At 40.6% G+C, this 16,667-nt stretch overlaps 1 protein-coding gene across 4 annotated transcripts in view; it reads left to right on the forward strand.

Moving 5' to 3' along the window:
• The window catches only part of Tlk2 (tousled like kinase 2), a 107,413-nt gene extending 93,838 nt beyond the window's left edge, over positions 1 to 13,575 (forward strand). For 3 of the 4 annotated variants that reach the window (XM_070027709.1, XM_070027706.1, XM_070027708.1), the window contains 4 exons: positions 928 to 1,066; positions 6,577 to 6,688; positions 9,264 to 9,371; positions 12,482 to 13,575. In XM_070027709.1, coding sequence (XP_069883810.1) covers positions 928 to 1,066; positions 6,577 to 6,688; positions 9,264 to 9,371; positions 12,482 to 12,655 — 533 coding nt within the window. In that variant the 3' untranslated portion in view covers positions 12,656 to 13,575. The other variant, XM_070027707.1, reaches the window with a different exon arrangement.
• Positions 13,576 to 16,667: the final 3,092 nt, after the last annotated feature.

The raw sequence follows: 16,667 nt of genomic DNA on the forward strand, positions 1-16,667 counted from the left end.
CATATTTCATTAAATTATGGCAGCTTTTAAAAATATTTTTGCATTATTAATCATCTTTGATGACTTTGATAGTTATCAGTAATAAGTAAAGACCAGATACACTTCTTATTTCAGTTTTGGTTGTTATTCCCAAGAGGTTCGGTTTGTTGTTGTTGTTGTTGTTGTTGTTGTTGTTGTTTTGTTTTCTAGGTATCTGCATATATTCTATGTAGGATTACTCAAACCATTTTAGGATTATCTTGGCCTGGGTGTTAGAAAACTAGTCTTACTAACTTCTTCTGTGCCAAAGTTGTTAACTTTGCTTTACTCTTCTGGTAGTTACATATTAATCTCACTATTCAGTGTTCTTCAGTGTTCTCATATAGTTCATGTGACTTAAAAAAATCATACTGAGGTGGTTTTTCAAATAGAGCTATTATGTGATCTAGTTCTGTCACTGAATTCAACACATCCCTATCATAGGAGCTATAGGTGGCGCTGTGGTACTAGCTTTAATAACCTAGCATTTTCTTTATTCTTCCTCTCCTCTCCAATTCCCTCTCCCCTCCTCTACCCTCTCCGTTTCCTTCTTACTTCCCACTTCCCTTCAAAATTGCCATTCTTAACAGGGTTGTATAGCAATCTTACTGAAAGTTAGTAGGAGATTTTCCCATGATTCGTTACCCTTCTGTACAAGTGATATTTTATTTTGGCAAGTTATTTTTATTTCCAATGCTTATAGTAGTGGTTTGGCACATTAAGCAAGTAATTCTTGGAAAACAGAAATTTCTAGCAGACACCAAAGACTCTTCCCCAGCATCCAGAGTTAAATTGTTTTATCCCAGAGATTCAGAATTCTGTGTTCCTTTCATGTCTGTTAATACATTGTGTTTTTCTCTTATTAACTAAAACTCTGCTTATTCATAAAGTTTTTTTTAATCTTTTTAGGTAATATTCTGTTAGTAAATGGTACAGCATGTGGAGAGATAAAAATAACAGATTTTGGTCTTTCCAAGATCATGGATGATGATAGCTACAATTCAGTGGATGGCATGGAGCTAACATCACAAGGTGCTGGTACTTATTGGTAGGTATCCAGGAGGTCTACTGGGTTAACTTGTGGAGATGTAACTGCTGTTCTGAATTCTTGAGAATTGACAGTTTCTGTTTTCTGCCTGCTAAGACAGAAATGTTATAGCTGTTTTAGCAGTTTGGTCCTTTGTATTAATTTATCTTACTTTTTTCTTTGCTCTTTTAAAAACACTTTGGCTAGAACTTGTGTGTGGCCAGGTCTTTCAGAAAATATGTATCTCCACTGGGCTAGCTTCAAGTCTGTAAAGAATGAAGTTGCTCATGTGCAAGTAGAGGTCTTCATGAGTTAATGAGATGAAGGACTTGTTTCTAGAGTTACCTGAGGAGAAAAAACAACAACAACAACAAAAAAAAAAACACTTATAGGCTCACACCTGTAAGTGTAGCTGCTCAGAATGCTGAGATCTGTGGATCATGGTTCAAAGCCAGCCGAGGCAGGAAAGTCCATGAGACTTTTTTTTTTTTTTTTCAGTCATGGGGCTTGAACTCTGGGCCTGGGCACTGTGCCTGAGCTCAAGGCCAGCTTCTACCACTAGAGCCACAGCGCCACTTCCAGTTTTCTGGTGATTAATTGGAGATAAGAGTCTCATGGACTTTCCTGCCTGGGCTGGCTTAGAACTGCAATTCTCAGATCTCAGCCTCCTGAGTAGCTAGGATTACAGGTGTGAGCTACCCGTACTGGCTTGGGAGACTCTTATCTTCAGTTAACTACCAGAAAACCAGAAGTAGTACTAAGGCTTAAAGTGGTAGAACATTAGCCTTGAGCAGAAAGAGGCTCAGGGACAGCATCTAGGCCCAAAGTTCAAGTCCCACGACTGACCAAAAATAAACAAACAAAAAAACCCACAGCATACCATGAAATCTGTATGAAAAAAGTGAACACAATTGACCAGAAGTTAATCCACATACATTAGCCATATTCTAAAAGGTTTTGAGGCATGTTTCTTCCCACCATCTACTGTCACCTACTTCTGTCTGCCAGTTCTGTGTCCTCTCCTATTCTTGCCTACTCTTCCCCCTTCCCCCTTACTGTGACACTGAAAATCATAAGGTACACTGTGGCACACAACTTTGTGATTGTAGAAAGGTGTTAACGGAGGTTTCTTCCCCCTGAGGTGGTGACTCAGAGCCACATATTGACATTTGTGATTTTGAACCTGGAGAAGCCCCTCCTTATCACTAAAAGAGGGATAATGTGCTCTTGTCACTTACCTTTCTGACTGAGAGCTCTAGAGTTTAGCAGAATACTACTAGGAAGAAAGAGGCATGATGAGGAAGAGACAAAGAAAGAGAGTGAGCCATTAACAATAAGCAGGATGAACCTCACTCTCCACAGTTGATCTGCTGCTAACACTGTGTGGACAGTACTCTGCTTTCCATTTCTCCTTATTCCTTGTGGTGGAGATGGTACTTATACTAAAAGTCACTCTAAATGAATACTTCAGAATCCTAAGTTTAAAATAGAACCTATACTTACTGTGTTTGTCCATTATGGTGGTTATTGTGAGTCAGTATCCCTCTCACTAAGTGATGTAAAAATACCTGATTTTTGGAAATCCAGGGGGGAAAAGGTCTATATACCTCTATTGTATAAAGTCCCTGGAACTTTTTTTTTTTGGGGGGGGGGGTCCGGTTGTGAGGCCTGAACTCTGGGCCTGGGCGCTGTCCCTCAGCTCTTCAGCTCAAGGCTAGCGCTCTACCACTTGAGCCGCAGTGCCACTTCCCGCTTTTTTTCTTTTTGCTTATGTGGTGCTGAGGAATCGAACCCAGGGCCTAATGTATGCAAGGCAAGCACTCTACCACTGAGCCACCTTCCCAGCCTAAGTCCCTGGAAATTTGAGCTGTGTGTCTCATAGCTTGTTCTTGAAAGGTGCAACATTTTCATGTCACAAATAGTTATTGCTTCACTGATGCTATTTTGCTTAGCTTTAAGAATTCAAATTTGAAGCTGAGCACCGGTAGCTCACATCTATAATCTTAGTTACTCACAGGCTATGATCTAAAGATCTGGTTCGAAGCCAGCTCAGGCATGAAAGTACATGAGAGTGTTTCTAATAAACTACGAAAATGTTGAAAGTGGAGCTGTAGCTCAAGTGATAGAGTCGTTTCCTTGAGCAAAAAAAGCTCAGGGAACTGGGTGCTGGTGGTTCATGCCTGTAATCCTAGCTAATCAAGAGGCTGAGATTGAGGATGGAGGTTTGAAGCCAGCCTGGGCAGGAAAGTCTGTGAGACTCTTTCCTCCAATTAATCACCAGAAAACTGGAAATGGCGCTGTGGCTCAAGAAGTAAAGGGCTGGCCTCGAGCTGAAGAGCTGAAGGACAATGTCCGGGCTGAGTTCAAGCCCCAGGATGGACTTCCCTATCTTCCCACCCAAAAAAGCTAGGGACAGTGCCCAGGCCACACAGCCCACCCCCCCCCCCCCCGCCTCTGAAAAAAAATACTTAGAATTGAAATTTAAATAAAAATATTTTATTTCAGAGTAATCTGTTTAGGGTAGTATGAAGGGTGTATGTGAGGAAAGGTTGGCCACATGGTGCTAGCTGGTGTTCAGTTGGGGGTTCATCTTAGTGTTCCTTCTATTGATTATGAGTCCTTTTTTGTGATGAAAAGTAAGAAAACTTTTTTATGTGTTCTTATAAAGACTTAAAGACTCTCTCTACAACAATTGTCACAGTCACCATCGTCAATATGTTACCCTCTTATATGACCCAAAGACATATAAACAGGTTAGGTGGATAGAACAATTTAAGTAACTATTAGCAGTGTTTAGTTGTTCCATTATTCTACATTGATGATATTTTTTTTTTTAAGATCAGTGAGCTTAGGTTATAGCTTGAGTATCATTTCTATACGAGGACTTCCATTGAGATGGAAATGCAGCTGTGTGTTTTGTTGTTGTTGTTGTTGTTTTAATACACTTTTGTCAAAGATGTCTTCTATTCTCTTTCCCAAAGTCTTTGGTAGGCAATGAGAATACTTGTTTTCTTTGTTATTTGGGTAAAGTACTAGTTTATTTCTTCATTTACAGATGGAGAAACTGAGATTTAAGGGATAATTTACCAGACATGAACTGTCAAGTTGGTGGTGTCTTACATTCTAAAAATCTTACTAAGTTATCACTTGTCTTTGGATGAGTTCATCAACCCCTGTTTTTCTCTACCACCTCCACAAAAGTTATAAATCCAGCAAAATGGTCATTTTTAGAATCAAAATTTTATTTGCTACTTCTTAAAAAATCATATTTAGCTGGATACTGGTGGTTTACACTTTTAATCTTATCTACCCAGCAGGCTGAGCTCTGAGGATTATGATTGAAGCCAGCCTGCACAGGAAAAGTCCACGAGACTCTTACCTCCAGTTAACCACAAAAAGCTGGAAGTAGAGCTGTGGCTCAAATGGTAGAATTTGCCTTGAGCAAAAAGAGCTCAGGGACAGCACTCAGACCCTGAGTTCAAGTCTAGAACTGGCACAAAAAAGAAACCATATTTAACTTCTGTGTGTTAAAAAATCAAGAATTAGGGCTGGGACGGTGGCTCAGTGGTAGAGCACTTGCCTTGCATGCATAAGGCCCTGGGTTTGATTCCTCAGCACCACACAAGCAAAAAGAAAAAAGCCGGAAGTGGTGCTGTGGCTCAAGTGGTAGAACGCTAGCCTTGAGCTGAAGAGCTGAAGGACAGAGCCCAGGCCCAGATTTCAGGCCCCACGACCGGACCAAAAAAAAAAAAAAAAAAAATCAAGAACTAAACCTGAGTGCTAGTGGCAGGCACACCTCTGTCTTTCACGCTCTCTTTCTTCTCTTTTTCTCTCTCCCCCAAACCTCACTCTCCTTCTGCCTCAGACTTGCAAGTGTACCATAATGCCTAGCTAATTTTTTGTTTGTTTTTGTATATATTTTTTAAGTATGGGTTTGTTTTGCATTGTTTTTTTCTGGTGCTGGGATTGAACCCAAGGCCTCATGCATGGGAAGTATTTGCACCTCTCACAGTGTGTTTAAACTAAAAATGTTTATTGTGAAATAATCTAGTCAGTGGTTTTAACCATCCAGCAGTCTTAAGAAAAACAAAAGATAAAGATGACACTAAATTTCTTTTTTTAAAAAAAGAAAAGAAGGTTGGGAAGTTGGCTCAGTGGCAGAGTGCTTGCCCTGGATTCAATTCCTCAGTACCACATAAACAGAAAAAGCTGGAAGTGGTGCTGTGGCTCAAGTGATAGAATGCTAGCCTTGAGCAAAAAGAAGCTTAGGGACAGTGCCCAAGCCCTGAGTTCAAGCCCCAGGACTGGCCAAAAAAAAAACAAAAGAAACACTGTCATCTGAAGTTTGGGAGAGCTGGTGAATGAGAGATGAAACATTTTTTGTGATTCTTTAAAACTGTAAGTTTAGATTTTTATACTAGGAACACAGCAGGATCCAAAATAAAGATTTTTGTGTAGAATGGATTTTGTCACATGAAATCTGCAGAAATTGATCTGTTATCTTCAGGACTCTGTCTCCTAGATGTGCTGTGGCTAAGATTGTAAGAGAATGTATTTGATTTCCTAAATGCCCAGAGGCGCTTACCTTCCACACCATACAATTTGGTGTGGTCTGCTGTTCCCTGGGTTCTTCAAAGACTAATGGTCAGAAGGGAAAGAATTTAGATCAAATTGTGCTAACTGCTAGTTTGCATGGTTTTTTCTACATTATTTGTTAGTGTTCCAGTAAGCCTCATCACCCTTAACGTAGGAAATATAAAATATCTTCTGATAATGTAGACTTTAATGTCACCTTCAATTTTAAATTGGCATGCTTTCTAATAGAGAGTTCCAAGAGTCTACCTTAAGGCAGAAAACATTTCTCTTTAGAGATGTGTATTAAATCCTGCACTCATTATACTTTTAAAACATCGATTAACTTTAGGGGCTGAGACCATAGTTCATTGGAGACCTTGGATTCAGCCCCCTGTACCATGAGAATGAATGAATGGATCGATGGATGAATGAATGTTGATCTTAGAGAACTCTCCTTTTCTAGGCAACAAGAAAAGAAACCAACATCATTTCTAATTATATTATGATATTTTTTGTTGAAGTTATCTTAGAAAGGAATTGCTTTCCTCTGTTCCTTCATTCCTTTTAAAAACTCATTGTGTGATGTGGCTATAGCTTAGTGGTAGAATGCTTATCTAGCAAGCACAAAGAACAAAACCTTGTTGAGTGATACCTAGATTAGGCCTAACTCCGTGAAAGGTAGCTAGGGGAGAGATGGGGAAGAATGATGGAGTGACACTGGCATGTTGATTTGAAACCTTCTGTATAACTACTTAAAGATAATAAAGTAAATTTTTTAAAAAAGTAAGTGAAGGAGGACTAGGGACAATATTGACCTGTTTCTATAATTGAGAAATGTTTTCCAAGGATGTTGCTACCTCCCTAAGTTTGTGTTTTTTCATTGACTTGCATTTAGCCTTTTTGTACATGTCTGTATTCATCTTTCTAAGCACATTTTTCTTTCTCTTTTCTCCCAGGTATTTACCACCAGAATGTTTTGTGGTTGGGAAAGAGCCACCAAAGATCTCAAATAAAGTAGATGTCTGGTCAGTGGGTGTGATCTTCTACCAGTGTCTTTATGGAAGAAAGGTAAGGAAGAAGGACAGTGCAGTAGCCTCACTTCCTTCCTGGGTAGAAGGTGTCCACAGTGCTTCAGTGTGGATTGGTCCTTGGAGCTAATCATTGGGTTTTACTAAATGTAATCCTGAAACTAATGATTTAAAGAAAATACAGATTTTAAGGTCAGACTGGGTATCTCAAACCTGTAATCCTAGCTACTTGGGAGGTAAGGATTGGGGGATCACAGTTTAAGGCCAGTAAAAAAGAGTTTTTTGTTTTTTGGTTTTTTTTTTAACTTTTTGTTTGTTTGTTTGTTTTGTTTTATTTTTGTCTTCTCTTTTTTGGTACTGGGGATGGAACCCAGGACGTTGCACTTGCTAGGCAAGCACTTTGCCACTGAGCTACAGCCCAGCCCAAGTATAAAAGGTTTTGAGGGTGAGAAGGGGGAGAATGATGAAGGGGTGACATTGATCAAGATGTAATATAGTCAAACTGGCAGGTTGAATTGAAGCCTTTCGTGTAACTACTTACTGATAAAAAAATAAAAATTTTTTTTAGAAAAAGGGAGAGTGAAAAGACATAAAAATTTGAGATTGTGAAGAGGGGAAAAAAAAGAGTTTTCGAAATTCCATCTCATCCAATGGCTAGGCACAAAAACATGGGGGAATTCAACTGAGAGGATCTCAGTCCAGGCTACCTTTGGGGTAAAGTGAGACCCTACCTTGAAAACGGCCAATAAGAAAAGGATCCAGATGCATGGCTTAAGAGTCTGGGAACAAGCTCAAATCTCTGGGTTTCATCCTCAGTACCACCAAAAAACTAACTAAATAAAATTTTATGTATAAGCATAAGTTCTTGGCTGTCGGGTAACTAAAGAATTATTTGGGGCTATTGAAAACAAGTTATTTTTCAGTTAGATCCAAGACATGTTTCAATCCTGATAAATATGTATAGAGACATGAAATTAAAATTTGTTGTGAACAATTTTCAATCCTGATACTCCCCCAGAAAAGAAAACAATCTTCTCAGGAGCCATTTTTCTTTGTGTATACCAGTGCTGGGTCTTAAGCTCAGGAGCTGTGTATTGTCCCTTAGCTTTCTCACTCAAGGCTAGAGCCACAGTTCCATTTTCCAAATTTTGCTCATTAACTGGAGGTAAGAGTCACATGGACTTTCCTGCCCAGGGTGGCTTTGACTGGAATCCTTAGATCTCAGCCTCCTGCATAACCAGGTTTACAGGTGTGAACCCACCAGTGTGCGGCTTCAAGAGTCAGTCTTTAGGATCCCAAGAACCAAAATTCAGAATAGCTCCACTTTATTTTTAACTACTCTACTAGTTAGAGGAGAAGAGAGAAAATACTATATACTGAGAAAAGTGGTGTTAGAAAGTAGTCCTTGGCTAGGCATGGTAGGTAGGTAGATACTTGTGATTCTAACACTCAGGAGACCAAGATAAGAAGATGTGTACTCATGCTCTCACACTTTTTCTTGCTCACTCTCTCTCTCTCTCTCTGCTTAAGGTCAGACTCAATGGATAATGAGATGTAAGGACTGGGGATGTAACTCTTGTAGAATATTTTCCTAGCATGTACAAGGCCCTAGGTTCCAGCCTCAGCACACCCTGTAAATAAAACTTCTGAGTTCTTAATATTTGGATGACACTCCCCAGACCAAGCTTTTAATTCAGGTGATATCTTCTTCCCAGGTTTTTTCTGTATCCTAACTCTCCAATATAGGAAAACTATGTAGAACTAGTGGAGCTTTATTATTTACTCTTTCGAAAATGTTAAACTGCTGCTGATAGTAGTGGTAGTAGTAGAAGTTATCTAGAAATAACTTTTTAGTCTGTCCATAAAAATACTACAGACAAGACAGTAATCTTGAACTTTTTTTTGGTTGGTGATGGGGCTTGAACTCAGGGTGTGGGTGCTGTCCTTGAGCTCCTTTTGTTTAAGGCTAGTGCTTTACCGCTTTGAGCCACAGTGCCATTTCTGGTTTTTGAGTTGTTAGAGATAAGAGTCTCACAGGGACTTTTCTGTCCGAGCTGTCTTCAAACCTTGCATCTCAGATCTTAGCCTCCTAGGTAGCTAGGATTACAGATTACAGGTGTGAGGCACCAGTGCCCAGTTTGAACTTACTTTTAAGAATTAATATTAGGAAGTTGCAACTTAGGCCACAGTTGAAATCACAAAGTAACTCTAGCATATTTTTCTTGTTCTCATTCTCTCCTTAGCTTTCTATTTTAAATTTCTTTTTCTGTCTCTTTTTTATACCTGGATTGGCCATTGGTATATGTGGGATACATAGGCCTAAAGCTATTACTTGGGGTCTAAAAGGTTGCAGATTCTGGTCTGACTTCCTTTTCTTTGCTGTGAACAGAAGTTGAGATAGGAGATGCTACTTCCAGTCCCTGTTCAGCTTTGACCTAGTCCTTAAAGTTCCAAGCCTAGCTCCCTTAAGGTGAGCATTAGAAGAGAGGTCTCTAGAGTTCTAGGGCTCCTAGGCATGGTTGGGAGATGTCTTCTTTCCTTACTGGATTGTGTTCTGTTTAATTTCACCAGAAGCCCACCTTTATTTGTTGTTTTATTTTGTTTTTATATGACAGCCTTTTGGCCATAACCAGTCTCAGCAAGACATTCTACAAGAGAATACTATTCTTAAAGCTACTGAAGTACAGTTCCCGCCAAAGCCAGTAGTAACACCTGAAGCAAAAGTAAGTTTGACTTATTTATTACTACGAGAAATAGCTACCTTGCTGCCTTGTTTTCTATATTAATGCTTTGGATGGTAGTAGATGGAATATTTGATAAGAGATTCAGCAGTAATTAAAAAACAGTAGGGTAGGCATGAATTGATGTTTCTAAGAACAGTGGACAGAAAACTATTGCTTTCTACTGTCTGCCCACCTCATCCTCAAGTCCCGTAAAAGGATTGCTGATATGTGGGGTTTTGAATGCACAAAGATGCTGTAGGGATGGGGCAGGTCAGGGAAGGGTAAGCAGCTGCTTTGGTAGAAATTTATACCAGGCATTTTAGGTTATAGGAAGGATACTCAGACTGGTTTCTGTAGAGTATCCTATGTTTGGGGAGTTAAGGACCAAATGGAATATACAATAGAAAAGTACTAAGGTAGGGAGATGGGAACTCCTTGTGATGGCATGGTTGGGGCCTTGATGATGAAGTGACATTTTGAGCATTGTCTGTAACGATGTGATAGTGCATGTCAGGTGTAAATTTGGGGACTAGTGTTTTGCAAAGACAGGAACAAGCATAGCTCTGATGCATGAATGAACTCATGGGTCCACTGAGCAGGCAGAGCAGAGAGGCATGGAATAGAAGAGGCATAGAACCACTGTGAACTGTGGGGTGGAAAGCAGAGGGTGTAATCAGGGCAGCTACATGATCTTAAAACTGCTGTTTTAAGAGCCTACATTGGCACCTGTGTAGAGAAAAATTCAAAGGCATTTGTTTGACTAGTATCTGACCCAAGAGAGAACCTGTTAAACTCTAGTTACATGTTAAACTCTAGATTCTCACTAAGAAAGGTTCATTTTTAAGGCCCAGTTACTTTATGAATTTGTTTTTATCTTCCAAATACTTTAATCAATCATCTGTGTCTTCATGGAAAATCAGAATTGGCATTGTGCTTTTTATTTGTCAACTAAACATGGTAATCAATACTTTGTTTCATGTATATATTTTTTGGGGGGGGGGTCGGTCGTGGGGCTTGAACTCTGGGCTTGGGCACTGTCCCTGCACCCTTTGGCTCAAAGCGAGCGCTCTACCACTTGAGCCACAGCACCACTTCCAGTTTTCTAGTGGTTTATTGGAGATAAAAGTCTCATGGAGTTTCTTCCCTGGGCTGGCTTTGAACCGCAATCCTTAGATCTCAGCCTCCTGAGTAGCTTTTTTGTGCCAGTTCTGGGGCTTGAACTCTGGCCTTGGGCACTGTTCCTGAGCTTTTGTGTTCAAAGCTAGCATCCTACCACTTGGGCCACAGCTCCAATTCTGGCTTTTTTGGTGGTTTATTGGAGATAAGAGTCTCACAGACTTGCCTGCCCCAGCTGGCTTTGAACCGTTCTCTTCAGATCTTGTCCTGTTCAGTAGCTAGGATTACAGGCGTGAGCCACCGCTTTCTAGCCAAGATTTACTTTTAAAGCAGTTTTAGATTTACAGCAAAACAATATAAAGTATAGTTCCCATTTACCACTTGCCCTTCTCCCACAGCCTCCTTTGTCAACACTCCCCTACCAGAGTGGCCCATTTGTCATCACCAGTGAGCCTACTGCATTGGCGCATCATTGCTACCTGCTGTAAAATTGGGCCAGGTGATGTTGACATTTTAGATTTTTTTAAAAAACTGGTTCAGTCATTTAAAATAGTTGGAATATAGAACTTTTGAGTAAAGAGAACTGTCTGGTTGGAAAAAATAGGAAGAAGTAGAAAAAGAAAAATTTGTCTTTTTTGATAAGCGTTATAGAAATAAGGCTACATTCACACTTAAAAATTGTTTATTGTTATTATAAAAGTGATGTAAAGCGGGGTTAAAGTTATATAAGTCAGGTAGAGTACATTTCTTTTTGGTCATTGTTACCCCTTCTCTTACTCTTTCCAGTTTTTCCCTCTCAGCCTCAAGTTGTATAGTTCATTTTCAACATAGTGTCCAGTGAGTACCATTGCTGCATTTGCTCATCCTTTGCCCCTCCATTTCTGTGCCTCTCCTCACACTCCCAAAGACTTATAAATGAACAAACAGAACAAAAAGGAAAGAAAGCAAAATCAGCAAAAAAAAGAAAAAAACCTCATTTCCTGGAGCTCATTTTGATAAATATTATGTTGTATCATCAGATGCCCCTAGGCATTGTGTGTATCTGTTCCTCTCCTGAGAGTATCCTCCTTTGGCCTTACTGTATGTAAGTGCCTAGCGATCTGTATAATTTATTGTGTCCTGATATTTTAGATCTAGCATCTGCATATGAGAGAAAATGTGACTGTTGTCTTTCTAAGTTGGGCTTACCTCACTTAACATGATTTGTTCTAGGTCTGTCCATTTCCCTGTAAATGACAACATACTATTCTTTCTAATGGCTGTATAAAATTCCATTATGCATAGGTATCACACTTTTTGGATCCACTCAGCTGTTGTAGAACATCTGTAGTCTTTCATACTTAAGTGGAAAGGAAGCCTTCCATTTGAATTCTGTGTCAAAACCCCTCACAGTGTAGTATATTTTGATGTCTGCAGTTCTTATGGATCTAATCTTATTCAAGTTTTCTTTGCTGCTTAGGTGCTTGCCTGATCATTTGCTTAACTACATTTCAGGGAAATGAGGTATATAGAAAAAGCTTTCCACAGCCTATTATAATTTCAGTTTTGTTGGTGTCCTTACACTACATGTAGTGGTAGTATAGAATTTCTTCTCAGGAAGTTCACATGAGGCCATGGTTTGTCCAGGCAGGACCACGTAGTCAAAAACTGTTCATATGCAGACCAGTTGGTGTTAGTGCTTTGGGGGCAGGATGAATTGGGGAGGCCCAACAACAGCTTACCTACATTCTGGAATGACTTAGTCCCCTTAGTGTGAGGGAAGGGCAGCCCATAGCAGCAAAGAAGTTTGCTGCTGTTGCTGCGGTGGCCACAGTGGCTTCCGTTTAGTTTTCTTCCCTAGATCTGTTTTCTGGTGACTTTCAGGAAAGACCTTGAGCCTCTTCTCTTATGGAGATATTTTATCTAGGCCCTGGCAGCAGATCCACAACCTCAGGATCCTTGTAGGGCACCAGGATTGTTTTCTTCAGTCTTCTCCAAGAAACTTTCCTTTGCAGGCATTTATCCGACGATGCTTGGCCTACCGAAAGGAAGATCGCATTGATGTCCAGCAGCTGGCCTGTGACCCCTACTTGCTGCCTCACATCCGAAAGTCAGTCTCCACAAGTAGCCCTGCTGGAGCTGCTATTGCATCAACCTCTGGGGCGTCCAATAACAGTTCTTCGAATTGAGACTGATTCCAAGGACACAAACTTTTAACACACAAAGTGGACAAATGGCATTCAGCAGCGGGTTTGGAACATAGCGAATCCGAATGGATCTCATGAAACCTGTACCAGGTGCTTTTATTTTCTTGCTTTTTTTCCCATCCATAGAGCATGACAGCATCGATTCTCATTGAGGAGAAATCTTGGGCAGCTCTGGCCAGGCCTCATAGGAAAAGGCCCCGCCCGAGGTTCCGGCGTCAACAGCCACTGTGTGTGTGGCTGCTCTAAGTGAGGAAAAAATTAAAAAGAAAAAACTGGTTCCATGTACTGTGAACTTGAAAACATGCAGACTCAGGGGGGTCCCTGATGCATTGCTTCAGATGAAGAATGTGGACTTGAAAATACAGACTGGGCTAGTCCAGTGTCTATATTTAAACTTGTTCTTTTCTTTTAATAAAGTTTAGGTAACATCTCCTGAAAAGCTTGTAGCACAAAGGCTCGGCTGGGGATGGTATTTGACTTCGGAGGAAAAAAGTTGCTATTGCCCGTTAAAGGCACTAGAGTTAGTGTTTTATCCCTAAATAATTTCAATTTTTAAAAACATGCAGCTTCCCTCCCCCCTTTTTTTATTTTTGAAAGAATACATTTGGTTATAAAGTGAAACCCGTATTAGCAAGTACGTGGCAATGTTCATTCCAATCAAATGCAGCTTTCTCCTCCGTCTGGTCTCCTGCTTGAATTGCTTCCCTCATTTCAAGAGGGAAAAATGGAGTGGGAGGACTGAGATGCGTGGTTTGCCATTGGACAAAGAATGAGGTTAGAAGACTGCAGCTTGGAGTCTCTGGGTTTTCAAATATTTCTTCACAATTTGAACACTTGACGGTTGTCCCTTTTAATTTATTTGAAGTGCTATTTTTTTAAATAAAGGTTCATCTGTCCATGCAGTCCTCCTGGATTCACTGAATGTAGTCACTATCAGAAGTATCCAAAGGTAGGCAGAAAACTGGCTGGGAATCTGGATACTCTGGCCCTCAGTAGTTTCCACCCTCAGTCTTTGTGTGCTTGCTAAATGGTATACATTTCTTGTTAACCACATTATTAAAACTTGATCAGCACATAAGCTTTCTTCTGTTAGATCTTTTGGCACGAAACACCCTTCTTCCATCCCCTAAATTTGGAAGATATATGCTAGGGGTTGGGGTGTGTGTGTGTACATGTACACATATACCTTATGTAACACATTTGAGATGCAGCAAGTAGAATTTTTAAAAATCATCTCAAGGAAATAAGTATTTCAACATAAATGTTTCTTTTAGAACTAAATTTTTAAAAAATTATTTCTCAGATGTGTGTTCAGCTGAAGATAGAATTGAAATGGAGATGGTGTGGCCCCACCGTACCCTTGAAACAGCAGAGCACTCTGCAGGAGAGGGAAGGAAGCCAGAGTCTGAACATGTGGTAGCCAGCTTGGAATGTTACTGACATATGTGGCAAGAGGGCTCAGACAGAAATATTTAAAGATGTAGCATTCGGGCCTTGGCGGGGGGAGGGGTGTCAGGAAGGGCAGAAGGCTCTTAAATAACTCATGACTCTAGTGTTTCTTTTACATGTGAAAAATACCACTGAGGATACATTTTCTAGGATCCTTGTTTATTTAGTGGGCCTGGCCCCACTCTTCTCAGTATCAACTGAATACGGAGTGCTATAGACTGAGAGAGATTCATAGGTACATCTTGTCATTTGGAGTTCTGAAGGAAGTAAGTCACCCCTACAGGCCTTAGTGCCCTCAGCTTTAATAAAGCTATTTATTTTTTAAAGCCATCAAAAACTATTTATTGAAATATGTATTTATACATACATACATGTGCATGGAGTATGTCAGGACCCCCTCCCTCCCCCCCTTGGATATCAAACTCATGGCCTTGCTTGTAAGATTTCTACCACTAAGCAGTACTTCTCCAACACAGCCTTTTAGTTTTAATTGTTGTTTCTGGTATCAATTAGTTTACAGGGGGACAGGTAGTGTCATTCTGACAAGTCCATATATGCATACAATGTACCTTGATTAGACTTGCCCCCTTCATCACTTCCTGTAGCTTGCTTGCTTCCCTCCCTCCCTCCCTCCCTCCCTCTCTTTCTTTCTTTCTTTCTTTCTTTCTTTCTTTCTTTCTTTCTTTCTTTCTTTCTTTCTTTCTTTCTTTCTTTCTCTCTCTCTCTCTCTCTGTTCATTTTCCCTCCCTCCCTCCCTCCCTCCTTTCCCTCCTTCCTTTCCCTCCTTCCTTTCCCTCCCTCCCTCCCTCCTTCCTTCCCTCCTTCCTTCCTTCCTTCCTTCCTTCCTTCCTTCCTTCCTTCCTTCCTTCCTTCCTTCCTTCCTTCCTTTCTTCCTTCCTTCCTTCCTTCCTGCTGTTACACAAAGACTAGCCATGGCCTCTCACATGTTGAGCAGAAGGCTGAAAAGGGTGGTGTCTACATTCATGAAGAAGTGGATGGAGCTAAGATGATGTATAAACTCACAGTAATTCTGTTTGTAGACTGGGGTACAGCTCATGTGGTAAAGCCTCTGCCAAGCACACAGGAACCTTTGTTTCAGACCTCAGAATTGCCAAAAATAAAGTTAAGTTTGTGCCTTTTATTCTTCTTTTCCAGTGACCTTATAGTTTAATTTTTTTTTTAATTTGAACTTTTTAAGGTTAAAAAAATGCCAAATGTGGGCTGGGAAGGTGGCTCAGTGGTAGAGTGCTTGCCTTGCATGCATGAGGCCCTGGGTTCGATTCCTCAGCACCACATAAAGCAAAAAGAAAAAAGCCGGAAGTAGCGCTGTGGCTTAAGTGGTAGAGCGCTGGCCTTGAGCTGAAGAGCTGAGAGTCAGCACCCAGGCCCAGAGTTCAGGCCCCACGACTGGACCAAAAAAAAAAAAAAAAAAATGTTTAGCCTTCTCTAATTTCCTGTCCCGTTTTTGTCTGGGCATGCCTGTGAATCTCAGGACTTGATCTGTAATCTGCCTTTCCCTCTCTTATCCCGAAGAAGGGTGTTCTCTTCTCTCCTTGCTGTGGTTGGGTCTAGGGCCTGGCTAAATCTGGGCAAAGCATCTTTCTACTGTATGGTTCAGACCCAGAAAGCACACAGTGTCCATACCTTCGGGCTTTGGTATTATTTAGGAGTTCTTTGTTAAGATGGGTTTCACTTTCTCCAAGGATAGTTCCTTAGTGCTACAATGTTGGTTTAATTTACACAATAATAAAAATGTATATTTATTTGTGATTAAACCCAGCCAGACTTTTGGCATTTCCCAACAGGAGGTGTGGTGGAGAAAGGATATTAAATAAGTTTTAAGAATTGCATTTCCCAGCCTCCTGCTTTTTACTCCAGTTTCAAATGGGTCGTAACATTGAGGATGTAGATAACAGGCATCCTGGTAGTGTGTTGAGTTGCCTTGGACATGGCAGGCGTGATGGGAATGTGTTAATTTGTGCAACCGCTTTTGCACCACTGTGCCAGGCTTGTTGGGGATGCATCAGTGAGCAGCATAGTAAAGGCCACGCTTTCAGCTTGCAGTCCAGAAGTGAGAGCCTGGGCCAGAAAGAGATGGTTTGCACAGGGATGGGGAAGTGGGCATGCTTTTGACTTCCTTCCCTCTGGTCAGAGAAGAGACAGTTTTCTTCTAGTTGAGATTAGCAGTCAAGAACTCTTGCATTTCTTAATTTAGAAAATAACTCTTTAAACAAAGTAATCCTGTAGAATGTAGAGTTAAAAAATTAAGCATTGACTTTCTTCTAATAAGGCAAAAGTTATTACTATTGACCCAGCTAGGGGTTTTTCTTTTTGAGCAGCTTTACTTCTGTCCTTTACTCCATCATAATAGCCCCAGCTATCTGTTTTCAGGGTGAGGTGAAAATGAGGTGTGTGTGTGTGTGTGTGTGTGTGTGTGTGTGTGTGTGTGTGTGTGTGTGTGTGTGTGTGTGTGTGTGTGTGTGTGTGTGTGTGTGTGTGTGTGTGTGTGTGTGTGTGTGTGTGTGTGTGTGTGTGTGTGTGTGTG

Source organism: Dipodomys merriami, unplaced genomic scaffold (genome assembly GCF_024711535.1).
Source record: "Dipodomys merriami isolate MVZ:Mamm:240054 unplaced genomic scaffold, mDipMer1.0.p SCAF_19, whole genome shotgun sequence".
Classification (NCBI taxonomy): domain Eukaryota; kingdom Metazoa; phylum Chordata; class Mammalia; order Rodentia; family Heteromyidae; genus Dipodomys; species Dipodomys merriami.